Below are 27,946 nucleotides of genomic sequence, written 5' to 3' on the forward strand. Positions count from 1 at the left end.
TGGGTTCTTGGAGTTATTCCCCATTTGGGTTGCTCTGATGGCATGGCCAGACGACTTCAGGGACCGCTCAGTGGTGTTTTGGTCTGATAATATGACTGTTGTTGAATGCATTAACCAACAGGCAGCACGCTGCAAATGGATCTTGAGATTGTTAAAAGAAGTTGTGCTGCTTTGCATGAGACTGAATGTACAGTTCAGGGCGAAACATGTGCCAGGCGTACTGAATCATGCAGCTGATGCACTCTCTCGTTCACATATGCAGGCGTACAGGGGTTATCTACCTACAGCGGACCTAGTGGCGGCACCATTCCCCGAAGCACTATTGCTAATCGGTGCCCCGGATTACAAGACCTCGTGGCAGCAAGCTTAGCCCCCAGGACAAGGAAGGCATACGAAGGAGCGTTTCGTTCCTATTGCACATTTTTGGGTCCCACAGGGAGTCAGAGCTGGGGTCAGGAGGAATCCTTCCTGGGGTTCCTGGTAGCGCTGCACAGAGAAGGCCGATCAGCGGCAACGGCCAGCAGGCATAGGACAGCCATTTCATTCATGGCGCAGGTGCATGGCATAAAAGACCCGACGGGTTCCTTTTTGGTTAAGAAGGCCCTTCGCGGCTGGCAGCGCCTCGAGGGTCGCAAGCAAGATGCGAGGCGTCCGATTGGCTTAGACAGGTTGTCGCTACTTGTAGCGAAACTAGATGAGACGTGCTCCTCCCATTTCGAAGCAGTTCTGTTCCGGGCAGCTTTCGCATTAGCATTCCATGGGGCTATGCGGGTGAGCGAACTGGTCGCAAGGAATAAGAGAGACGTTGAGGGAGGCTTGTGCAGGGATCACGTCCAAATTAGGGGTGATTCGATGGTGGTCTCGATAGCCAGGTCCAAGACCGACCAGGGGGCTATGGGAAATAGTGTTGTCGTGCAGCGCACGCGTGGGTCCCCCACATGCCCGATAAAGTGTATAGAGGAATACTTGGCACTAAGGGAGGCTACATGGGGGGGGAGTTTGCTGAGGCACAGGGATGGCACCCCACTGACGAGGTTTCAGTTCCAGAGGGTGCTAGCACTGACAATCGCTGCTGCGGGCATGGACCCTTGGGATTTGGGACCCACTCCTTTAGGATAGGGGCTGCTACGGAGGCGACAGCCAGGGGTCAGAGTGCGGAGGAAGTGAAACAATTGGGGCGATGGTCCTCGAATTGCTTCAAAAGGTATGTGCGATTGCACATGTTGTAAAGATCAAGTGACATGCACTCACGCTTCTTGTCTTTTGTTTGAATTACAGTTTCGCGAGCCTGTCACGCGGGGCGGAATTGGCAGTCGACCCATCACCGGGAGACCAGCGGTCAAGGACCACCGTCTGGAGAGAGAGTGGTATGGGTCGTGGGCCACTCATATGTGAGGCGCGCCAGGGACGTATTCAAAGCAGGTGACACGACTCACGCAGCTGGGGAATACGGGTAAGAGTGGCCTTCCATGGGAAGGGCGGGCTCTGTTTCGACCATTTCGAGTCATTTGTTGAGGGTCTCTTAGGGCGGCAAAGGTCACCGCCATCTGTAGTCATAGTACACCTGGGGGGCAATGACTTGGTGACACTGGGTAGACGGGTGTTGTTTGAACAAATTTTGTCTGCTGTTAGCTGGTTGGCTAAAAGAATCCCGGGGTGCACGATTGCCTGGTCCCACATGATTCCCAGGAAGGTATGGCGGGGGGGCCTTTCGGTGTCAGCACTGAACCATTCGGTGAAAAGGGTTAACAACAAAGTTGGTAAATTGTTTCGCTCTTCGCAGTTGCATAGCATTCCTCACGGGTGTATTCGGGGTGATCTCATGTATCTGAATGATGGGGTTCACCTGTCCAGGGAGGGGAATGATTTACTCATAGGAGACTTCATAGCATGGCTAAGGGGTTTGAGGAAGCATGACCTTTAGGAGGAGTAGGGGGGGCCGGATAGTCGGTCAACTATCCGGCCTGTGGCGGTAAGGTCATGATCGGTGAGCAGTAATTTCAAGGTCCGTAGAGGGGGGCGCCACCCAGAATGGATGGGAGCGCACGGGGGGAGGCGGCCATTGGCCCCTCCCACGGGAAGGCGGCACCCACTAAGGATGGGTCGCCGAGGGGGAGACGGCCATAGGCCCCTCCCAGGGGGGAGGCGGCTAGATGCCCCTCCTACTAATTTCCCGGGGGCCGGATATCCGCGACGGCGGATAGAGAGTGTGGGGATGGGGGGAGTCCACGCTGTCCTTCCTACAGATACCTCACACGGGAACTCGGACGACCTTTAAGATGGCGTCGAGTGGAAAGGGGCCCCCACCACGACAAGGGAAGTTACAGTTGGCAACGAGGGTAGAGTCCTCTGCGCATGCGCCAATCACACCGTGAGGGCGAGAGTTTTTGGTAGTAGGGATCTGACACCGGTTAAGACCTTGCCGTTGGCCCTTAATGCTAGGATGTACAATTTTAATTTAGAATGTATACATTTGCAGGATGTTAGACTCGGCTAGGAAACCTTTGTATTAGAGATCTGTTAAGGTTAGCCCAGGAACATGTCTTCATCGAAATGTAATAAATGAAAATTGTACATGATTATGAAACTTTTATTTAATGTTTTAAATTTTGTTTCATATTTTAATAAATACGGCCAGGATGGTGACTCCCTCCCGCCTTCCAAAAGTTCAAACCTGTGTCCGACTTCTCCCATCCTTGGGGATTGTGTTGGGAGGGGGTGGCGGGCATCCCGGCCATATGGAAAGGGGCGACCACTCGGTCCCCCCGAACGTATGGTTGGGTGCCCCGATCCCCCCGGGAAGCCATTTTTGGGCGGGGGGCGTGGCTCGGCTGGTATGCCCAAAGCGGCGTAGCCGGGGCGCGCCTTTTCCCGCCCAAGAGGGGTTGTCCTAGACACCTATACCAAAGACCACGCCCAGTAGGCGTACCGGAGGAGGGTACACGCCCTCCCGCAGAGGAATAAATAGAGCGGAAATCCGGAGAAGCGTCCCCTTGTTCCTGTGCTCTGAAGGCTGCACCCACTCGTTGCTCGTGAGCCCTCGACGGAACAAGCAGCAATTTTGACCCACCCACCAGCCCCTCATGGCAATGTTTGTTTTTTAATAAAGTTTTGGCGTAGATAGGCCTTTTTTCCTTTGTAGAAGGTAAAGGAATGTTTAAGTTAAGGATGTGACTTCTGCCTGTAGGATAATGTTTTTCTTGGAGTGAGCAGTTGGCGACACATCAAGGCAATGTCAGAATTTTCATTCCTTAGTAGGTACACAAACTGTCGTATTTATTTCTGGTCGAGCGGTAAGGTCATGATCGGTGAGCAGTAATTTCAAGGTCCCTAGAGGGGGGCGCCACCCAGAATGGATGGGAGCGCCCGGGGGGAGGCGGCCATTGGCCCCTCCCATGGGAAGGCGGCACCCACTAAGGATGGGTCGCCTAGGGGGAGACGGCCATAGGCCCCTCCCAGGGGGGAGGCGGCTAGATGCCCCTCCTACTAATTTCCCGGGGGCCGGATATCCGCGTCGGCGGATAGAGAGTGTGGGGATGGGGGGGAGTCCACGCTGTCCTTCCTACAGATACCTCACACGGGAACTCGGACGGCCTTTAAGATGGCGTCGAGTGGAAAGGGGCCCCCACCACGACAAGGGAAGTTACAGTTGGCAACGAGGGTAGAGTCCTCTGCACATGCGCCAATCACACCGTGAGGGCGAGAGTTTTTGGTAGTAGGGATCTGACACCGGTTAAGACCTTGCCGTTGGCCCTTAATGCTAGGATGTACAATTTTAATTTAGAATGTATACATTTGCAGGATGTTAGACTCGGCTAGGAAACCTTTGTATTAGAGATCTGTTAAGGTTAGCCCAGGAACATGTCTTCATCGAAATGTAATAAATGAAAATTGTACATGATTATGAAACTTTTATTTAATGTTTTAAATTTTGTTTCATATTTTAATAAATACGGCCGGGAGGGTGACTCTCTCCCGCCTTCCAAAAGTTCAAACCTGTGTCCGACTTCTCCCATCCTTGGGGATTGTGTTGGGAGGGGGTGGCGGGCATCCCGGCCATATGGAGATTAATGAGGTGGCTGCCTAAAAAGAAAACTATATACTGTGAGAAGTGGTTGAAGGACCAGTTAGAAAAACTTCACATTACTATTATTGCCCTGAAGAAGTCCTTAGGGACGATACGCGTTGGCTGCGGTCGTGTGATTCTCAAGAAGAATATGAATAAAGAACATTTATATGAAGACCTGCTGAATGGATTCTAATTTCTGTTGCATTTGATCATAGTTGACGTTTTTGAGTGGAGTGCTGGAGCATTGTATTTCATTCTCCTCACTTTGAGTAACTGCACAAAGCTTGTGCACGTTGTTCACATCTGGTAGTGGGGGTTCCTAAATAGGGGCTCTAGGATTCAGCTCAGTGGTGGCTCCTAAACAGAGTTTCTATGGTACAGCCCTGTAACCTCATACTGCCCCTTGCCTCTTCCCACACTGCATATTATTTAGTGTTGCAGCGTTCATGTAAACATCATTTTTGTCTTTTCATGAACACTCCCTATGTGCAGGTCAGCCCTTATATCCTCTTCTGGCTTCTGGTGACAGGAGGAGGAGGGACCAGAAGGGGCTGAAGAAGGATCCATCTATACAGCTGCCATGTATTCATGTTGCGTATGTGTGACATTTTAAGTTTCAATGTAGTAATGAGTGACATCCTGCTGCCAAATGTGTGACACTTCGAGTGACTTTTTCTCACAAGTAAAAACTAATACTCAGAACTAGGGTGGCTGTGTTACAAAACTAGAATGATAAAAGAATATTTCTTATTAATCATTTTATCAGTCCTGATCCATATATATATATATTTTTTTTTAATTTTTGAAAACCTTTATTGTGCATGAAAAAAGGGAACAAATACGGGCCTACAACCGTCAGGCCGGCCACGATACTTTTAAGCACAGGTGCAAGCAATGCGGTTCCCCAGCGGCATCAGGTGACATAGCAACAATTAATAGCAGTTACACTGAATGGAATCATGTCGCCAAGGACTGATCCATATATTTGAAAAAAGCTGTCCTCATAGACAGTAGTTTAAACTATAATGCTGCCTGAAATATGTTTCTTTATTTTTTCACAAAAAAATCCTACATTTAATTTCCTTGCAGTCACGGCTGGTGAAGTTTGGGAGTAGTGGAGCTGGGCTTGGTCTTGGGGTGGGGGGCACAGCATTATTTGGGAGGCCAGTTGGAATTTCCTGTGCCATTTATTAGGTTTCGCCCTGGCCGTAGCAACTGCGTGGCAGTTGCTCCGCCCAGGGCGAAATCTTATGTCCTAGATATGGGGCTTTGGTTCCGCCTCTGTCTTCCATTGGCTAGCTCCGTAAATGGAGGCTAGCCATTGGAAGACATCAGCGTCAATCACTTTCTCCCGGTCAGAACGCGAATCGTGGGCGTTTCTGACTCTTTTTTTAAGTACCGCCCCTTGATGCCGTGTGTCCCAGGCCGCGCTGTGATTGGTTGCCGGCCCGGGACACCCCCGTGATGTCATTCCCCGGGCCGCGCTGTGATTGGCTACCGGCCCGGGACACCCCCGTGACGTCATTGCCCGGGCCGCGCTGTGAGTGGCTGCCGGCCCGGGACCTGACTTGTTTTTTAATATGTTCTTTAAAGGCTGCTGATTTCATAAAGTGAATATAGAAATGCATGAAGCTCGCTTCTGATCCTGATATAGTATTGAATGAACACATAAACCCAGAGTCTACTTGTAGGAGGCAGAGACAAATTCATCCACAGAAGCGATGTGAATGCCAGGTGAGCGACGAACAGAGCACCGGGAGACATCTCAATTCTACGGCGGCCATGTTGTAAAGGTTTCCTCTCTTTAGTTATAGTAGCCAAGTACTCTATTGCAGGAATTTGGATAAAAGTTTGATAAAGGAGGTCCTATATTACTCGTTTTATTTATTTATACAATAGATCGGAACTATACATTCTAGTCATATCTTAATAGCAACACATTTTAAACAGTTAATGTTTTTTACATTTTCGTATATATTGCTCTATCTCTGTTGTTTACCATGGTATGACTCATCCGGTAAGTGTCGATAATGCTTAAACGGAAACTAGCACTGTCTGTATCTATAAAGTGTCCGTTTTGTACTTTCACGCCTATCTGATTTTTTTTTCCGGTTGGAGCATACCAAAACGACGCTCACTTAAGGAAACCCCATTTTGCTTTTGCCATCTGCAATTTTATCATAGAAATTAGTCTATTCTTCGTCCAGATGTCGCGTTTTTGGACATAATTTGGATTCTATGGAATAGGACAATGTTTCGATCGTAAAGGAACACCCCTCCGCACTCGAAACGGATAGTTCAGTCTTGCAAAATGGCGGCCACCATGAAGAAAGTTAGTACCGGAGCGGAGCCCTGAATAACCGTATTTTGCATGTTTTTTCTCTCTTTTCTTTGGACCTTTCTGCGGTGTTTCTCACACCCTATTTGTAATGGACAAGACATACTCAGAGAGATGTGGTTATTTTCATGCGCTTCTTCCGTAGTTTGGATGAGAGCATGGCCTCCCGAGCTCTCACAGAGCTGGGGAAAAGGACTAATTCACGGTACTTAACTGGAGGCACAAGATGAGGGTATTCAAGGGCGAGGGGCTTAATTGACTGTTTGTTTCTAAAAGAAATCGAGAGCTCAGCAACACACCCGTGGTTCTCTTCTGTTAAATGTATTTTTGAGTGTCATATTTTAGTGTGCATATGGGCAAATAATGGTTGCTTGTCTCTATGTGATGTTTACATATCCTAGTACCAATATATCACTTAGTGATAGTTTGTTACAATTAACTGAGTGATAAAACTGTCACACTTGCAGAACTCTCAATATACTCTGTTCAATGTGTGAGTAGCTCATTCATCCCAGATTTGCTTTAGTGCATGCTGGGATTAGTACTCCTGTTTAACAAAACCAAGGCTACAACTCTGAAATTGGAAACCTTCTGTGTTTGCAAAGCGCCCTGATGCTAATTTCCCCAGTGAGGCGCTAATGGAGCACATCAATGTCGGGTTCATTTGCAGGTCTCCGCTCCTCTCAGTGCCATTGGCAGGGACCACCCCCTGCAGGGAAGCATTGTCCGGGGCTGGGAATGTACACAGGGCAGCTCTGTGACACGCATTGTGTGTGTGCACCGAAACTCGAGGCACACACTGGACTGGGTGAGGGCGGGGGCTGGAGACAAGGTCAGGGGTGGACCCTTCAAGCACTCTTCCTTCAAGATGCACTTGGAGCAGAGTTAGCCCGACTAATGCACAGAGCAAACTTCATCCAGGCAATCACTTCCTTGCTACTCGTAGTGTCGGTACAAAATGTCCTGTAGCAGTGTTGTGAAGGGCACGTACACTCACTTTCAGATGTAAATTGTGTAAATTGTGCAGGCAGTCAACACCTGCAGATTAAAGCACTGCGTTGAGCCTAAAAAGAGATGCAATTCTCATACCCTGGTACACGTTCTGGGTGGGTGTGTGTGGCTCTGGGTGGGTGTGGCTCTGGGTGGGTGTGTGTGGCTCTGGGGGTGTGTGTGTGGCTCTGGGTGTTTGTGTGTGGCTCTGGGTGTGTGTGTGGTAGTAATTGCTGTCTGCTGAGCTCGTCCGTAGGGTACAATAGGTCTCACATTTGCGAGAGATTAAGCTATTGGCAATGTAAATGACAATCCATTTATTTATCTGTTTTCAAAACCAACACATAAATACAAATTTTGTCATTTGCAATGCCAATAGCTCTAACTTTTCCAAAGGCGAAACCGTTGCATTGTAAATGCTTGTTTTTTAAAATGTAGATAAAATTATGCATTTCCAGCACAGTTTTTTAAAATAAGGTCAATAATCCACATAAGATGGTGCCCCCAAATAAAGCTAGTTAATAGTCCAGACGTGATACAGGAGGCATCTAGACAACGGATATCTAGCAGTTAGATAGAAGCAAATACAGAATTTTACAAAGAAGTCGAATATAAAAGAAGCAACTAGATGCCCCTCTTTGGATTTTAAAAGAGAAAGAGAGGACAGTGTAAGCCGTGCAAAACTCTGTGGCCTGATGACGAAGTGACTGTTCGAATTTGTTCATTTCAACTGTTGTCCTGGAATTAAATGCTATTGTTGCAGTCTGAACATCCTTCTCAGTTTACGTGAAATGGATGGAAGAATGTGTTTACAGACAGCGTGTCAAATTTCGAGCCCAATCTGTTCCTGCTGCTATAGATTCAAGGATGGCTTGCATTGGTGGCTGTTTCTTTAGCTCCCGAGATTTCCAGCGGGAGTTCGGACAACTTTCTTCTCCAGTAGATCTCCTGAAGTCTTACAGTCCTTAATAAGTTGACCCACAAACCCTTTTGTAATGTTTACATGCACCAACCGGCAGGCTACCAAACAGGGATTTGTGCCTGAATAACATCTGGGTGGATTAGAAGCAGAGGTTTGTTGTCGGGCACGTAGGCGGGCCTGCAGTTCCTGTTTGTGAACTCCTATTCACATTGAGCTGGTGCTAGGAGCTGTGATGCAAGGCTGATCAGACCAGGGCAGGCCCGAGGCTAACTGGCACTGGAGTTAGACTGCAGACTAATGCTGCTCCTCTGGACAGGGGGTGGCTGAAAGAAGAGACCATCCTACCTAGATGTAGCGCTCTAGTGCTCCGAGGGTCTCAGGATGAGCCCCGGAAGCACTACCCACAAATGTATCACTTTCTGGCCAGGCGTGGCCAGAAAGCTTTAAATAAAGGGACGGAGGTGGCACGGCACTTCCGGTCCAGACCAGCATAGCACGAGTGTATGTGTCCAGTGATTTGCCCCCGCAAGCGGCGCAGCGCGGCAGGCCTCGCTAGGCCCCTGAACCCCCACACTGGCGACGAGGGTGGGATACGCCTAAATCAAGCAGCACCAGCCAACAGCGCTACCTGCCCGACCAACGGCGGCTCATACACCCCAGCCGCAGCACCAGAGCGGAGCAAGGCCAACGACGAAAAACAGCGCCAGCCGTTCAAGGCAAGAATACACCTACCGGTAAGCAGCAGATGCAAGAAGCTGCGTGTGGCACCGGCGAAGGCAGCGGCAGGACGGCCGAGGCGAAGAAGCGCGCCGAGAAGAGTGACCCGGCAGCAGGCCCGGCAGTGCGCGGATGCGCAGAAGGAGAGGCGCCAACACAAGCGAGAGAGGCCCTGAGAGCGCGCGAGACAAGAGAGGCGCCTCGGGCCAAGCGAACGCGAGGCCCTGAGCGTGTGCAGACATCCCGCCTGAGAGAAGAGGAGATAGCTCCTGCTAATGACGCTGCCCACGAGAGGAAGTGAAAAAAAAACAAGCACGTGCAAACACAACAAGCATAGGCAAACACAACTGTGCCTAACACACCTGCCTCAACAAGCACAAGCACGTGCAAACGCAACAAGCATAGGCAAACACAACTGTGCCGAACATACCTGCCTCAACAAGCACAAGCAAACCCAACTTGCGAAACAAGGAAAAACGCCCAGTGAAAGAACGCCAATCCCCAGCACAGCATCAGAATGTCCACAAACACAGGGGGAGCAACAGGTGGAACACAGCAAGTAGCCGACCCAGCGCTGCAAGCAGGACCCCAAGCACAGGCAACAGCCCCCGGGACACAACCACCAGCACCATCGGTCCACTCCCAGATCCAAGCATTACCACCCTTCAGTGAACTAATAGACCCAGGCACAGCAGCCCCCAGATGGGCCGTGTGGCTAGGACAGCTCAACAACTACTTCACTGCTACCAGGGAGAAGGATAACGAAGTAAAAAGATCCCTGTTACTACATTTGGGGGGCACAGAGCTATACAAGCTATTCAAACACCTAGCAGACACGGGGGACGACGACGACTATGAGGCAGCAGTCAACGCGCTAAACGCACATTTTGACCCCCAACTAAACCCACATTATGAGCGTTTCAAATTCCGCCAGGCCAAACAGAGGGAAGGAGAAACTATGGACGCATTTCATGCGCGGTTGAGAGACCTCATAAGCACGTGCACCAATGATGACGAAAAGAAAGAAGTAACTGCGCAGCTCATCCAAGGTTGTCGCAACAAGCACCTGAGGACGCTGATTCTAAGGCAACCGCGCATAACACTTGAAGAAATACTGATCCTCGCCAGGTCCCACGAGCTGTCGGACGCACGTGCGACCGCAATGGAAGCAGCCCTGAACCCACGGACGGAAGCGGGTACCGTGGTGAAGACAGAAAGAGTGGACGCGGTCCGCGGCGCCAGTCGAGGAAGCAGAGGAAGATGGCCGACCAGGACGCCGCGCCGAACACACTGCGGATACTGTGGCAGAGAAGAACACAACCAAGATGGCTGCCCGGCACGTGGCAAAACATGCTCGAAATGCGGAATACCCAACCATTTCGCAAGCGTATGTAGAGGTGGCTTCCGGGGAAGAGGAGCGTCAGGAAGAAAATCGATCACCGGAACCGTGAGGCAGTTGTCACTGGACAACGCAGCGTCATCCCGATCAAGCAAGTCGCCGAGGCAAGCGCAGTTTGACGAATCATCCACAGAGGACAAGGATGAATGTTACTACGTATCCTTCGTAAGTGAACTAAAGAGACGGCGAAGACCCCAGCCTAAATGCCAAATACACATCGATGGGTCACCAGTGACCGGCGTCATCGACACGGGAGCTACCGTGAACGTCATGGGGATCCAGCACTATAAAGCACTGAAGCCGAGACCCAAGCTAGTCCCCTCAAAGGCACGAATACTAACCTATGGCAGTCAAGACCCCCTCCCGCTGTGAGGGAAAATGGTAGTACAAGTTAAAGCGGAAGATAATGAAGTAATGACGACCTTCCATGTCATAGACAAAGAAGCAGACCTACTCGTGGGAAGCAACACGGCAGAAGACCTCCGCCTCATCGCGTTTGCGAACGCCGTCAAAGCACTCCAAACAGAAGACATCCTGCAAATGTTCCCCATGCTTTTTGAAGGCCTTGGAACCATCAAGCGACCGCCGATCAAACTACATATCAACCCCGCCATACAGCCGGTGGCGCTAAGACACCGAAGGATACCGTTTCACCTGCGCACCGCAGTAGAGAAAGAACTGAACCAACTAGAAGCACAAGGAGTGATCGAGAAGGTGTCGGGGCCGACACCATGGGTGTCCCCGATGGTAATAGCCGAGAAGCCACGCCAACCAGGCAAGATCCGCATCTGCATAGATATGAGGATCCCGAACAAGGCCATACGGCGGGAGCGACACCTCACCCCAACTGTAGACGACATCCTGACGGACTTGAATGGGGCCCAATGGTTCTCTAAGCTGGGCCTCAACGCCGGATATCACCAGTTGAGACTAGCGGAGGAGAGCCGCTACATTACAACCTTTTCAACACACTTAGGGCTGAGACGGTACAAGCGTCTCAACTTCGGCATATCATCCGCAGCCGAGATCTTTCAAAATACAATTAAAGAGATATTATCAGGACTTGAAGGGGTGTTGAACGTAAGCGACGACATCCTGATCCACGCTAAAACGAGTGAGGAACATCACCGAAGACTGAAAGCCACCCTGCAGAGACTCGCACAGTATGGTGTCACCTTGCACAAAGACAAATGCCAATTTTTCAGGAAATCGATAGAGTTCTTTGGATACGTGTTTGACTCAGTCGGGGTGAAGGTAGACCCACGCAAGTCTCACGCCATCAAGAACGCCCCAGCACCCACAACCGCATCCGAAGTGAGGAGCTTCTATGGGATGGCACAATACTGTGCAAGGTTCATACCCAATCTAGCCACAATCGCAGAGCCCCTAAGAAACCTGACGAAGAAAGACAGTTCGTGGAAGTGGACAGACACTGAGGACAAAGCGTTTCACCAAATCAAGGAGGCACTACTTGACAGCACCACAATGGCATACTTCAACACGGCGAGACCCACCGAGATATTGGTGGATGCCAGCCCCGTAAGACTGGGAGCCCTACTTTCACAAGAAGCCGAACCTGGGGTGTGGGCCCCGCTGGCGTTTGCAAGCAAAGCGTTGACAGCGACAGAATCGAGATATTCGCAAATTGAAAGAGAAGCGTTGGCCGTAAAGTGGGCGTGCGCCCATTTTCACCTCTACGTTTCTGGTCACCCGTTCAGAATGGTGACGGACCACCAACCGCTAATTCCTCTATTCCGAGGCACAGCACCACACCCACCACCGAGGATTGAACGCTGGGCTATCCAAGTTCAACAATACCAAATGGACCTGGTATATAGACCTGGGGCGAAAAACCCGCCTGATTTTCTATCACGCCACCCTTTCACAGAAGGAACCTATAACGCCGAGCAGGAACATCAAACCGAAGAGTTCATCAACATGCTATCGACAGGAGCATGCCCCAGCGCTCTGACTGCAGACACCATCATTGCTCACTATGACAATGACACAGTTGTCCAACGAGCGATAGAAGCTATACAATCAGGATCTTGGTCCAACTTCCTGAAAGACGTCAGCGGGTGGAACGAGGCGGACAGAATACGCCTGCACCAGTTCTGGAAAATACACAATGACCTCAGCTGCGCTGACAACGGACTGCTGCTGAGAGGAGCTCGCGTAGTCATCCCCAAGACCTTACAAGAGAGGGCGACCACCCTGGCGCACGAAGGACACCAAGGCACCCGCAGGATGAAAGCAAGGATGCGAGAGAAAATATGGTTCCCCAACCAGGACGAATGCGTTGACGCCACCGTACGAGAGTGCCGAGCATGCCAAATAACCAGCAGCCCTGAAGTACCTGCCCCAGTAATCACGGAAGACCATGCACCGTCGCCGTGGGCATGGCTAAGTCTGGACTTTGGAAGTTTCCCGGATGGGAAGATCACGGTAGTACTGATTGACAGTTACACCAAATACCCCATAGTGGAAACGGCAGCATCCACCAGTTTCGCGAACATTCGCCCAGTTCTCAGCAAAGCATTCGCGATGTTCGGCATCCCGCTGGTCATCAAGACGGACAATGGACCCCCATTCCAGGGGAGCGAGTTCAAAGAGTTTCTACAGAACCTGGGAATCAAACATCACCGAATCACCCCCCAATGGCCTCAAGCCAACGGTGAGGTAGAAAGGTTTATGCGGACAGTGAACAAAGTTCTGCGGATATCGTCTGCAGAAGAGAGTGACCCAGAGGAAGCACTGCAAGCCTTTCTAAGGGAATACAGAAGCACACCACACAGTACCACCTTACAATCACCATGGGCGTTGATGTTGGCTGGACCACGGAGAGACCTGCTACCTATGGCCGATAACTGGGCTCCAGCACCATACTCACCAGCAGGAACCCAGGAACGGAGAAGAAGGACCAATGAGAAAGCAAGTCTCAAAAGATGAGCCCAAACAAGAACCTTGAACCCAGGAGAGACAGTCCTAATCCGTACCAGGAGACAAGGAGGAAAGTTCAAAACACCATTCGAACCAGAACCCTGGGTCATCAAGGAGACCAAGGGGACGGCAATCACAGTCAGCCGAGACGGGGAAGAGGTGACTCGAAATATATCATGGTTCAAACAAATTCCACCACCGAAAGAACAAGACTCAAACCATGAACCATCGGCAGCAAGGGAAGAAGAAGGGAACACAGCCACAACCTGCATATGTCAGCCCCCAGACGCCGCAGAAGAGTCACCCCTACCATCACCAAGGCCAGCTCGAGACCAGACACCTCTGAGAGGCAAGTGGCAATACAATCTTAGGCCCAATCCAAGGCCTAACCACAGACTGGCAGACTTTGCATGTTGAACTGTTTAATTTCATTTATTTTCAAAATCCAAGTTGGGAAGGGATGTAGCGCTCTAGTGCTCCGAGGGTCACAGGATGAGCCCCGGAAGCACTACCCACAAATGTATCACTTTCTGGCCAGGCGTGGCCAGAAAGCTTTAAATAAAGGGACGGAGGTGGCACGGCACTTCCGGTTCAGACCAGCATAGCACGAGTGTATGTGTCCAGTGATTTGCCCTCGCAAGCGGCGCAGCGCGGCAGGCCTCGCTAGGCCCCTGAACCCCCACACTATGTATGGAGGTGCAGATTCGGAGGCATGTTAATTGGGGCTCTCCTGTTTTCGGTTAAGATTCACTTCTTCATTTTGTATTCCAAAACTATGATAATTGCGGTGTGTGAGAACTGCCTGTAGTACAATAAAATAACTAGAGGTCGTATTTGGCCACACACACATGGAAGCACGAAGTTCAACAATGGAAGCTTCTCACTAGAAAAGAGAGCTCTGACAGTGACAGATACTGCCTGGGGGTGCACGTGGATATGAATAAGCATAACTTGAAGTCTCTGCAAAAGATAAAAGGTCATACTTGTTAATCAGGTCAAATGACAGATCGCCAAAGAAGGTGCCGTGGTCTGGCATAGACGTAATGTAAAGACCTTTCACCTGGTGGTGCACGTGGTTGGGGCCTGCGAGCACTGTCTGCCAGTAAACACATTGGGTGTTATTTACAGCCCCTTGCACCGCTTGTGCGCCACTTTTAATATGGGAAAAAGTAACATACCGGTGGCGCAAGGTCTTGTAAATAAGCCCCATTGATGATTGCACTTCTCTATATTAATACATCCGCCATACAATAATAATAGAAATTCATCATCATAACAGTAAAAATAAGATAAAAGCAAAAACCTGCGATTCTGTGACTGATGACCAGATTCTCAGTTCATGTTAAGTTGTCACAGGAAAAACAGTGACGGCAACCCCTTTTAAGTAAATGTAAAGGAAACATTTGTGGGACGATATGTCAACTTGCTAGAGTGATTCCAAAGATGTCAGAGTAATGTAGCTGGATGGGAAAGTGACCCTCGCCAACACTTGAACCTGGTTCCCCAGTCTTCTGCATGTGCTACTGAGTAACTCCTGGAGTCTCGGAAAGAAAGGACAACTAACAGAGCTCCACTATCCTGCAGATAGCAACCGCCTGACAGCCTCTGGATCTCAGCCAGTCTGCCTGAGCTCTCACCTGCCTTCCACCCACACAGCCTCTTTGTAGGGTACTCACGGCGGTGGCTGGTAGCTTGTGTAGAAGTACGATGTGGGGGGAGCTGAGTTATTAGTGTGAGGACAGCAAGGTGAGTTGTTTGTAATCTCCAGGCCGAGGCAGGCCAGTAGGAGAAAAACAAGCATTTGCAATGCAATAGGTCTCGCATTAGGAAAATTTGAGCTATTGGTATTGTAAAGGACACATTTTTTATTTATGTGTTGGTTTTGAAAATAGCGAAATTAATAGCTTTGTCATTTACAATGCCAATAGTTATAACTTTTGCAAATGTGACACCTATAGCATTTGTAATGCAATATGTGTTGTATTTACGTGACTTAGATGTATTGATATTACAAATAACAATTGCTTTAAATTTTTGTTTAATAATTAATACTTAAATAAAAGTTATTGTAATTTATAATGGCAATAGCTTAAACTTTTGTAAATAACTTTTGTGAAGATTATGTTCAGTGTATTTTATTGTGACGAAAATCCAAGAACAGAAGTGAAATATTAACATCTTTGTGTGACATTTGTAATAAAGTTTGAAACATTGAGAGAACATATTTGAACCAGTTGTTGTTGAATGGTTGCACGGATTGGTGGCGCTGAGTGATGTTGTGGTGGCGACGAGTGATGCTGTGGCGTTCAGTGATGCTGTGGTAGCTCATAGTGATGTTGTGGTGCCCCAGAGTGATGCTGTGGTGGTGCTGAGTGATGCTGTGGTGATGCGGTAGATAGATAGAGTGAGTGCGATAGATAGATAGAGTGAGTGCGATAGATAGAGTGAGGGCGATAGATAGATAGAGGGAGGAAGGGTGATAGCTAGAAAAAGGGAGGGTGACAGATAGATAGAGTGAGGCCGATAGATAGATAGATAGATAGATAGATAGATAGATAGATAGATAGATAGGTAGATAGATAGATAGATAGATAGATAGATAGATAGATAGATAGATAGATAGATAGATAGATAGATAGATAGATAGAGTGAGAACGATGGATAGATAGACAGAGAGAGTGAGGGCGATCGATAGATAGATAGAGTGATGGCGATAGATAGAATGAGTGCGAAAGATAGACAGATAGAGTGAGGGCGATAGATAGATAGAGTGAGGGTGATAGATAGATAGGTAGATAGATAGATAGATAGATAGATAGATAGATAGATAGATAGATAGATAGATAGATAGATAGATAGATAGATAGAGTGAGGGTGATAGAGTGAGAGTGATAGATAGAGTGAGGGCGATCGATAGAGTGAGGGCGATAGATAGAGTGAGGGCGATAGATAGATAAAGTAAGGGGCGATAGATAGATAGAGTGAGGGCAATAGATAGATAGATAGAGTGAGGGTAATAGATAGATTGATAGAGTGAGGGGCGATAGATAGATTGATAGAGTGAGGGGCGATAGATAGATAGATAGAGTGAGGGCAACAGATAGAGTGAGGTAGATAGATAGATAGATAGATAGATAGATAGATAGAGTGAGAGCGATAGATAGATAGATAGATAGATAGACAGATAGATAGATAGATAGATAGATAGATAGATAGATAGATAGATAGATAGATAGATAGAGTGAGGGCGATAGATAGATAGATCGATAGATAGATAGATAGATAGTGTAATTATGTGGCGTGTAATTATGTGGTATTGAGGAGTATTTGGAGTGTATGTTGCATGGAGTGCAGTGTAATTATGTGGCATGTAATTATGTGGCACTGAGTGGTATTTGGAGTGTATGTTGCATTGAGTGCAGTGTAATTATGTGGTGTGTAATTATTTGGCACTGAGTGGTCTTTGGAGTGTATGTTGCATTGAGTGCAAAGTAATTATGTGGCGTGTAATTATGTGGCAATGAGTGGTATTTGGAGTGTATGTTGCGTTGAGCGCAGTGTAATTATGTGGCGTGTAATTATGTGGAACTGAGTGGTATTTGGAGTGTATGTTGCATTGAGTGCAGTGTAATTATGTGGCGTGTAATTATGTGGCACTGAGTGGTATTTCCAGTGTATGTTGCATTGAGTGCAGTGTAATTATATGGCATGTGATTATGTGGCACTGAGTGGTATTTGGAGTGTATGTTGCGTTGAGCACAGTGTAAATATGTAGCATATAGTTATGTGGCACTGAGTGTTATTTGGAGTGAATGTTGCATTGAGTGCAGTGTAATTATGTGGCACTGAGTGGTATTTGGAGTGCATGTTGAACGCAGTGTAATTATGTGGCGTGTAATTATGTGGCATTGAGTGGTATTATGAGGAGTGTATGTTGTATTCAGTAGAGTGTAATTGTGTGGCATGTAATTATGTGGCACTGAGTGGTACTGTTTGGAGTGTATGTTGCAGTGTAATTAGTAGCATATAATTATGTGGCACTGAGTGGTATTGTGTGGAGTGTGTGTTGCATTCAGTAGAGTGTAATTATGTGGTGTGTAATTATGTGGCATTGAGTGGTTTTTGGAGTGTATGTTGCGTTGAGCGCAGTGTAATTATGTAGCATATAATTATGTGGCACTGAGTGGTATTGTGTGGAGTGTATGTTGTATTCAGTAGAGTAATTGTGTGTGAGGATGCAGAGTGTGTGAGGGTGCAGTGTGTGTGAGGGTGCAGAGTGTGTGAGGGTGCAGAGTGTGTGAGGGTGCAGAGTGTGTGAGGGTGCAGTGCGGCATTAAAAAGTATACTGCTTCTGTGTTTGCACTCAGTCATCACTGTGCATGCCATAATAGTTGTGGTATTTAATATCATAGTGCTGCTATATCAATAAATGCACATCACTTGCAGTATACTCAATGCATCAACATAAATAGTAAAATAAAATACCTATAGGTTGAAATGCGTAGTGCGCTCCGCACTGTTCGAAGTAAGTAAATTTAATAATGAGAAAGGACAGTTTTTGAATAAAGTGTCCTTGAAGCGCTGAGGAAGGATGTACAAAGAGCGTCTACTAATAAATTTGTAATCACGAAGTAACAATAAGGAGCCAGTTTGAAAAAAGGGTAAAATACCGGCAACTAGCAAACACAAGTAAAGGCTTCATAAATTAATGAAGTGCAATAAATAAAAGCGTCTGTAACCGAAAAAAGTACAGGCTCCATTGATTAATACAGTGCAGTCATGTGATGTCCTCACCCAAAATACGCAAAAACATGCGCTTCATGAGGTAACAGACTCGCCAATAGGAACAAACGGTCTGGCCTAGGCAAGGTGGTGTGACGGGAAACAAGGACTGGGCGAGAAGGGAGGGGGGAATTCCAGCAGGAAGGGAGGGGGTGGCAAAGCAGCTGGGGTGTTGCTTGTAAACAACGAGCTCTGGCATTGCGCGGAGGGGGGCGGGTGAGCGGTTTCCTTTGAAGTGTAAACCAGCATGAGTGCGGAGAGAGGCTCACAGGCTGACAAATAGTGTGCGATGTGCACGCACTCGCACACATGCACTGTAGGCAATCCGCCTAGAAAAGCCTTTGGGTGCATTTATTAAAGCCCCTACATAATATCTCACCAACAAGCATTGCTAAAGAAATTCCTTAAGCGAGACCTAAGAAGAGCAAAGCAGAGAGTGTAGGAAGGAAGACGTGAGACCACACTACTGAAAAAATAGGTGCAATGAAATAAACTTTTGTTAAAAAAAATACTAGCACCTACACCATCCCTGAAAATGGAACAGCGAAACCTCTTCTGCAGATGAACGCACATTTTACAAGGCCTATTCTGGATAAGTTGGCGGAGAAATAGAACACCGGGTTTTGAACTGACCAATATGGTTGGTGTGTGCTTTTACAAAAAATTGTTTCATTTACCGAAGCACCAGTCCTCTTACAAAAAAAAGTATTGTAATCAAAAGTATGCATGATGAATACCCCTATAAAAAATGTATGGAAAAGCAAACAGTGCACACGCACTTGCAGAGGGAACCACTTTCACTCCTTGCTGCCAGGTCCACGCGCCTGCTCCTGGCTGCCAGACAGTGACTCTGAAAGTCAAACACCGCTCACATTGGACCTCAAATGGCCTCCCTCATAAAGTCCAGAGTGAGAAACCGACACCTTGAGCCTGCGCAGTGTGTCTTCTAGAGTCATGATGATAAAATGCACAGACTAGATTTCTCGGCTTCCTGCCAGCAGTCTCTACTCCATCCTTTCCCAACTCGTCACAGGGTGGCACCCACGGACCCACCCGTGGCACCCACCCCCCTGTGATGAGTTGGGAAAGGGTGGGGTGACCCTGCTGTCCACTCCCTAATTGACATGAAGTCCCAGAATTACAGAGCTTGAGTCTAAAATGCCAGGGACTAATTTCACCCTCACATCATCAGGGGGTGGGGACTGGTCCTCAAGACTATGTCTTTGCTAGGCCTCAGGGCTGTGAGATCATCAGCCTGGCAAATACTGGAGACATGAGTCGGCGCAGGCCAGGGGTAGCAGGTTTAATGCATCACTCCATGTCAGCGTCACTACAGACTTCAGTGTCATCACACCGTGAGAGGCAATCTGTTTCATCGGCCTCCAGCAATAAGAAAGATGAACGATGTGTGAGAAGTATACCTGCAACATTTAATTAAAATAGCAAACACATCTGAACTTTGCTCTTATTTAACCCCTTCCATGCTGATGACGGCCGGGAGCCGTCATGGCACACAGTGCTCGTGTGCTGATGGCGGCTCCCGGCTGTCATGACCGCACCCGCGATTGGAATGTGCCGCACAGGCGCAGAATTGCGGCAGCAGCCAGGGGGTTAAGTAATGGGGCAAAAGTAAAGGGGGCGGAGCCCTGACACCCTTCACAAGAAACTGGCAGTGTTATCTTGTAGCTCATGCATGACAGGTTCTCTTGTTGTATAAACTCAGACCGGATTTAATGCCATTACATTTGTCCATATTTACAACAAGGGGTGGTGAGGGACAGAGTCTCTGAATTAAGCAGAAAGCTCTCACCCAGTCAATAGATCAGGGCTAGATCCAACACCGTTTTTTAGCTCACTGCACCATCCCAGTTTCAGAACCTGGCTGTATGCAAATTAGTCTGTTCCTGTCCCAGTGCATGATGGGAACAGGGCAAACCAAACTACAAAAGCCAATTCTTACACTGGGAAGGAAACAAGCTCCCGGGGACTGGTTTCTGGCATTACAGCCGTCTTCAGCCCGGTTTGCTTGAATCCTGATGGTGCAATGAGCAAGGGTCTCACATCTGAGAATACCCTTCCACGCTTAGGGTGGACAAAAATATTTACAACAAGGGGTGGTGAGGGACAGAGTCTCTGAATTAAGCAGAAAGCTCTCACCCAGTCAAGAGATCAGGGCTAGATCCAACACCGTTTTTTAGCTCACTGCACCATCCCAGTTTCAGAACCTGGCTGTATGCAAATTAGTCTGCTCCTGTCCCAGTGCATGATGGGAACAGGGCAAACCAAACTACAAAAGCCAATTCTTACACTGGGAAGGAAACAAGCTCCTGGGGACCGGTTTCTGGCATTACAGCCGTCTTCGGCCCGGTTTGCTTGAATCCTGATGGTGCAATGAGCAAGGGTCTCACATCTGAGAATACCCTTCCACGCTTAGGGTGGACAAAAAGAGATGAGATAAATAACGGTGATGGATCAAGCCCAGATCTTTGGACTGGGTAAGAGTGGTCTGCTCAATTCAGACACTCTGTTCATCACCATGAGTGGTCTGAATTAGTCCCTAGCTGCACTATTTGTTCTTGACACAGGCTGGGAGTCTTTGCGTTTCGAACCTTAGTGAGTCTAGGTTCTCCTCAGGACGAGGACTGGGTAAAAAGGGCCCACTCATGTGGACCCTTTCTGTCAATTCCAAAAATCTCTACCCACAGGTGTTGAGACAGGCAGGCAAATCCATTCCAGATCCGCCTGTCTTACTGGTTTTTTAGCAAAGGACTAGCTTTCTTCACTCATAAATTGTAAAAATTGTACACATCGCAACTATTGTGCTATGTAATTTGTTTTGAAGCATAGTAGTTGGTGTCACCAAAAATCCTGAGTGTTTTCCTTAAATGTATGTTTCCTTAATTGTAGTATTTTTGTATGTATTGTATATATTCTTACATGTTTTTGCACTAACTGTTTTGATGGAATGTCTCTTCGATGTCATGTGTTTTGATGAAATAATACAAATTCATTCCTAGAATACAATAAATTTGTTTGGAAATAGACAACTTCTTGGCTACACAGTACGGTTTGGCTGTGTTGTTGTATAATTTGTTTTCAACAATCCTGATCAGCCAATTTGCTCTGTTTTTCGATTATTGAGGTCCAGGCTGATTAGTAGTAGGACCCTAAACCCCTATTTGTGCATAGTGCGGCAGGGAATAAGGCACACTGCCTTGAAACCAAGACTCGTGTGCAGCTGAGTGGCTGCCTTCCGGAGCAGTGGTGAAGTCTCTTCCGGTTAAGCAGCCTGGGTATTTTGGAAGGGGCTTTTTTTCTAACCATAACCAATCTCACTATTGGGAAAGTAAACTGCAAAAATCCTTGCATTACTCTCGTCAGCCTGTTAATCTGGGTTTATCCAGGTTTCTCAGAACCGCATTTTGAAGTTGGTTAGCAATCGATGTTAAAGTTTAACACTTGTACGTATGGATTAATTAATACATAATAACAGTGCTGTTTTAAAACAATTCAATCTCGCTCACGTCCTTCATTTAGAATTAAAGCACAGATGAATACTTTATTTAAACGAAGAGGAGGTGGAGAAACGTACTGCTTTGCACTATGTGTTCAAAGTGGGAGACAGAACTCGGACTGCTACATTTTACAGGGAAACTGAAAGTACGGCCGGCCACCGGCCAGCCATGAATAATTAGGGGAGGAGAAGCCGCAGACCGCACGCTGGGAGAAGCCCTTTGATGTGGTGGCGGCCGTGAAAAAATGCAATTAGGAGGGAGGGAGGGAGGCTGATGCGCGTGCTTGTTTGGTCACGTGATTCACGTGAACTCAAAGAAAACCGCACCAAAAAGTCCTTGGTTTGACGAGCATTTTGAGCACTTGAATTCTCGCCATTTCCCATTCCTTCGGAATGGAAAAGGCGAGACCTAAAAAGGACTATGTACAGTGCAAATCAGAGCTGGCGCACCATCTAATTCTATACACATAGGTCAAAGCTACATGTGACTTCTGCCTTATTAGCCAAAGGGGGCCAAAACAGACAATAGATGCTCAACAGTGAGGAGACTCACTTCGATCAGATAATTAGTCATGAGATAGAGCCAACGCTCTTCCACACACACCAAGACTTTCTTTGTGCTCTGGTTTATAGAGCACACTACTTTCTGCCATGTAGCAGCACATATTCCCCCCGAAGGGAAAATATATATAATATATATATAAATATATCCGCACTTCACCCCACTCGTCCTTTTAAATGAGGTACACCGACCCCGGCTGAAGGTTAGTAAACTGCTTTATTTCTGCGGAAAGGCTGCACAGATGAAATAAAACCCAACGCGTTTCTCCTCATAAGAGGCTTGATCACGGGTAAAACTCTCTGCCTTTCAACTGTTTTCGTGCTTTCACACTGCAAGTCAGTAATATCCCAGAGTGCACTTGCCCACAGGTGTGTCCATTTATCTCTTTCACGTCGACAGCAGCATGCTGAAACTTTATTGATCCATTCTCACAGGCATGCTGCAATCCTGCCTGACGCTGAGGACTCCGAGTAAGTGCAAAGTTCATTATTTCACCTGATAATTCAAACTTTCTCTCCACATCGCAATAAACTCCTTCAGCCACCAAGTGAAATACTTCATCTTGTTTTCCCTTACCCGCACTCTTGCTGATTTTCATCTGGAATATGTGTCCGTTTTTGATCTTGGGAGGCTGGGTGAGCAGGGCTCATTGAAATTTAAACACTGCACAAAATGCTCCGATGAATGAGCCACACGCTCTGCAGGGCGGGTCAGTGAAAATGGGACCGGAGCTCCCCGTTGAAACATCCGCACTTCACCCCACTCGTCCTTTTAAATGAGGTACACCGACCCCGGCTGAAGGTTAGTCAGCCGGGGTCGGTGTACCTCATTTAAAAGGACGAGTGGGGTGAAGTGCGGATGTTTCAACGGGGAGCTCCGGTCCCATTTTCACTGACCCGCCCTGCAGAGCGTGTGGCTCATTCATCGGAGCATTTTGTGCAGTGTTTAAATTTCAATGAGCCCTGCTCACCCAGCCTCCCAAGATCAAAAACGGACACATATTCCAGATGAAAATCAGCAAGAGTGCGGGTAAGGGAAAACAAGATGAAGTATTTCACTTGGTGGCTGAAGGAGTTTATTGCGATGTGGAGAGAAAGTTTGAATTATCAGGTGAAATAATGAACTTTGCACTTACTCGGAGTCCTCAGCGTCAGGCAGGATTGCAGCATGCCTGTGAGAATGGATCAATAAAGTTTCAGCATGCTGCTGTCGACGTGAAAGAGATAAATGGACACACCTGTGGGCAAGTGCACTCTGGGATATTACTGACTTGCAGTGTGAAAGCACGAAAACAGTTGAAAGGCAGAGAGTTTTACCCGTGATCAAGCCTCTTATGAGGAGAAACGCGTTGGGTTTTATTTCATCTGTGCAGCCTTTCCGCAGAAATAAAGCAGTTTACTAACCTTCAGCCGGGGTCGGTGTACCTCATTTAAAAGGACGAGTGGGGTGAAGTGCGGATGTTTCAACGGGGAGCTCCGGTCCCATTTTCACTGACCCGCCCTGCAGAGCGTGTGGCTCATTCATCGGAGCATTTTGTGCAATATATAAATATATATATATATCTATCCCCGAGACCCTTATTCTACTCAGGTGCTTTCAAAACCAAAGCAACAATGACTGTCCCTCCCCATGAGGGCTATGTATGTATTTATTTATTACAGTCAAGTTGGTTTCAGTTCTATGCATGGATCATGTTGATGTCATGCACATGAACTAACTCCAAATGTCTACTGCACTGAGTCATTCTGTGCACCACCAGATATGACCTCTTTTGTGGATGCAACGCACAATCCATTCAGAAGGCAACAATGCAATTAACTAATGAAAAGCCTAATAGGCTTTCATGAGCAGTGAGGCCCTGCTTGTAGAATAGGGGGCTCTGAGCGCCAACTCTCCCTGTAGTCCGATATAAAAAAAAGATTGTATGTGAATAACAGTCTAGCTGGCACAGAATACCCTCACACATACTATAGAGTGCAATCCTAGACATTAGGATGGATATGGAAACATGGTGGATGTTGAGAGGTGTTCGTAGTTTAATATGCTTTAACTATCTGTCGAGCAGTTAAAACTACCTAACATGTATGCCTTTACAAGGATAAGCTGGTTACGCGTTCGTGAGCAAAGAAGTGCTTTGGGATCTGGAGAACATGCGGACATTTCTACCAAAGAATATTTCAGACAAATGCTACCAGGCAGCCTCCTTAGTGAAAGGTTAATTCAAGTAAACTCGACCCTTAAAATAACAGAGGGAATAAATGAATGAATGACCTTCAAGTGGTCTGCTTAACAAAAGCCTGGTGCTCAGGGCACTCTACTCTCATATGCCGCATACAATGGCAAGCAGAGGATAATTATGGAACAGGACCCATTACCCTACGTGACTAATACGTAACCGAGAAGGCTCTGCAACAAAACCTATTGTGCCTTTATTTCACACCTGTATCTCCACACGGAAGGGAAAAAAACAGTCCATTGTTCAGCCACCTAAATAATGGATATTTTCATGATCCCCAACACAATGCTCAGGTACGTAGCTGTAAACATACGCAGTATCCTGACCCATGCTCTACTTACTCTAAGCCCCTTCTCACCCCCCCCCCCAAATCTGCTCATCCATGCACACAACAGCACGTTTAAAAGAATAGCCGGTCCCCATGCGAAGCACAACTGTGATGTAAGTAGTAGAAAAGCAGTGGTAAACTGCAAAAGGCATCTTACCTGTAGCGAACGTGAAAGCCATGATCTTCACGCATGCTCACCAAAACATCACTGTGCTCCATCGAGGTGCATTATCAGCAGAGAAAACACTAAAACTGGGTATCAGATGGGTGCGAATGCGGAGGACTGTTTTCTCAACATCGTCCAAGTTAGTCTATTAGTGAGCTCGAGTTAATACCTCCTAAGCTCCCAGCGACAGCACTTGTCTTTCTTTAATAGGAAAAGAAGGTCTCAAAGGGGCACGGCTCAGGAGTGTCCCGCGCGCCGACCTGCAGCTCCGGTGCTTGCCGTTCTGTAAGGGAACACAAGATGCGTTGCTTCAGGTCTGGGTTTCAACGTGCATAGCAACCTTTACTTAAGCTGTGAAAGCCAAGCCGGGACAGATCTGTTGATAGCGCCGCCTCCCCACGGACAGAGGTAGGGAGGCGGTAGAGTGTGTCGCTGCGGCCAGAGGTAGCTTTAAAGGGGCCATCCAGTTTTGAGGAAAAAACAGACATTCGCCTTTACCCACTCCTTCGTCACTGCTAATCACCAACAGCAGATAGCCAAGAAAGTTCCTTTGTTTGGCGAGGCCTGCTTGGGTTTTGAAGATCTGTGACACAGATGGATGACCCCTTTAATAGCGCACGGCCAAGATCTATTCACCTCTCCCTCGTGTATCACAAAGCAGGATGTGACCGCTATAAAAAAACAGTTTTTGTCTAGGGCATACATGTTGCGAGAAGAAGTCGAATTATCAAAACCATCTGTTCGAATGCATTATTTGTCACTTCAGTCACCTGCAATTGAACCCTATTTATGTTTTGTCACTAACCCGTTCCATAGATTTTTGTTAACAAAATTCAGATTCAACACTATTCATTTTTATTTAGGCCATTTTAATACCTGGATGAAACCTGAGTTAGCTCCCCCATGCACCTGTGACAATTTTTCTGTTCAGGACAGTTTACATTTTGTTATGTTTTGCGACTTCTTCTCCGACCAAAGGAAAAAATACCTGCTACCAGTCTTAAGAGATGCGGGCTTCTCCCAGGTGAGACCAGCCATGTTATATTTGAAATCAATGGGTAACATCTGTATCACTTTCGCCATGGCCAATTTCCTTGTGGCAGCAACCAGAGCTAGAAGGGGTATGATTTTGGAAATTTGACGTACATAACGTGTTTCTTAAAATATTTTAACGTACTGATTTTTCGTCTAATTAACTTGCTCATAAATGAAATTGTTTAATTTCTTTTTAAATTGTAAATAATACTGTTTTTATGTACTTTGTATGATTTTAACAAATCGAATAAAGTTAATTTGACTGACTGACTGAGCGCACGGCCAAAGCATATTACAACAGCATTAGACATAAAGCGTAGAAATTACCATAGTAAAACGACCTCACGGTTTATCCACTGGGTGCATTACATGTTCTACTTCCCAATATTTTAAATTCAGCTATTGGCTGTGTAACATGGCCCTTTCTATGAATCGTTTATTGGATATCTAAAATAAAGACAGTAAAAAACAAGAATTATGCTGTATGAGCAACAAGGACGCGAAAAGAATTAAATAAAAGACGCAAGTGGTGCGCGCGCAAGAGCGGCCGGGAAACTGAAAGTACGGCCGGCCAGCCATGATTAATTAGGGGAGGAGAAGCCGCAGAGCGCACGCTGGGCGAAGCCTTTTGATGTGCTGTGCGGCCGTTAAAAAATGCAATTAGGAGGGAGGGAGGCTGATGCGCGTGCTTGTTTGGTCACGTGATTCACGTGAACTCAAAGAAAACCGCACGAATGAAACCCTTGGTTTCACGAGGATTTTGAGCACTTGAATTCTCACTCCGCTCAATGCGCTTGCGCGCATTGATAGGTCGCGAGACCTAAAAACAGGACTGCCGTAACTAGTCACCCATAGACGTAGGGAAACTTGGCACTTATGTGCATGTTTGAGGGGCATCATTCAACTATCATCGCCTCAGGCACCATCCATTTTATGTAGCAGACATTAAGCACAGACAGCACAGTATAGCTGCTAAAATGGGGTAGTCAGGGCACAGATCTGTGCGCTCCTGGGGCCAGTGAGGAGTGAAACAGAGCAGGTAGGGCTAAGCCTCAAGCACTGTTCCAGCTACTGATAAGGCTGTGTGAAATAAGGTAGGCGGTGTCCTTGTAGTATGAACTAATGAAGTTTATATAAGTCTAGATGAACAACCTCAGCCATCGCATAACATGTTCCTTCTCTCATCAACCTCAAGTCAGACTGAATTGTAACATTCTCTCCTGTCTAAGTTACATCACAAGTTCAAAGAATGTCACATAGTGCGTCCAGTCCTATCGAGGAGCCGGAAGAGGGATTGAGGTGGGTCTTGTCTTTTTTAGGGCCAGCATACCAGACAACACAGCTGTCCGGTTAACACCTATTGTGGCTTCCTAAAAGCTTACCTGGGCTCAATGTCCGTCCATTGCTTAACATTAGCTGGCTTTATTGCCCCTTTCGTTAGCTTGCATTTGTGTTTTTATGGCTGCTTGTTTTAGATTGCCTGTCTTATGTTTGTTCCTCCCATGGAGTATAGCTTGTTTACCATCACTTTGATGCATGTATTATTATTTTTTGTACTATTCTTTTCTAGGGAACTTCTTTTGGCTACTTTTTGTTTAAGCACTCCACGAGCGTGCATTTCTTTTCCAGCTGTCTCCCTTATGTGTTTCCTGCCAAGATGTTCTCTCTCGCCATTGTGCTTCTCTCCTCATGCTCCATCTTCCTCTCTTTCAACCATTTGTTTTTCCCTTTACAGCATGCTCTCTCCCTCGTGTTGCTTCTACCCCAGCTGCTGGATTGCTTCTCCCCTCTGCCCACTGTACTGCTTCTACCTCCATCCCACACTATCTCTACCAACCAGCTCAACCATTTTCGTTATTTTCAAATAATAAGTACTTTTATGCTACATTTTTCTGACCAATCTTGGATCTAAAATAAAAAGAAAGGTTTTCATTCATTTTATGAGCAT

At 47.1% G+C, this 27,946-nt stretch overlaps 1 protein-coding gene across 1 annotated transcript in view; it reads right to left on the reverse strand.

Annotated features, from left to right (window-relative positions):
* GALE (UDP-galactose-4-epimerase) overlaps positions 1–27,946 on the reverse strand; it is a 182,732-nt gene that overhangs the window by 109,249 nt on the left and 45,537 nt on the right. The window contains exon 3 of the mRNA XM_086955798.1: positions 24,955–25,246. Coding sequence (XP_086811924.1) covers positions 24,955–24,976 — 22 coding nt within the window. The 5' untranslated portion in view covers positions 24,977–25,246. The remainder of the gene's footprint in view (positions 1–24,954; positions 25,247–27,946) is intronic.

Source organism: Lissotriton vulgaris, chromosome 2_1 (genome assembly GCF_964263255.1).
Source record: "Lissotriton vulgaris chromosome 2_1, aLisVul1.2, whole genome shotgun sequence".
Taxonomy (NCBI): domain Eukaryota; kingdom Metazoa; phylum Chordata; class Amphibia; order Caudata; family Salamandridae; genus Lissotriton; species Lissotriton vulgaris.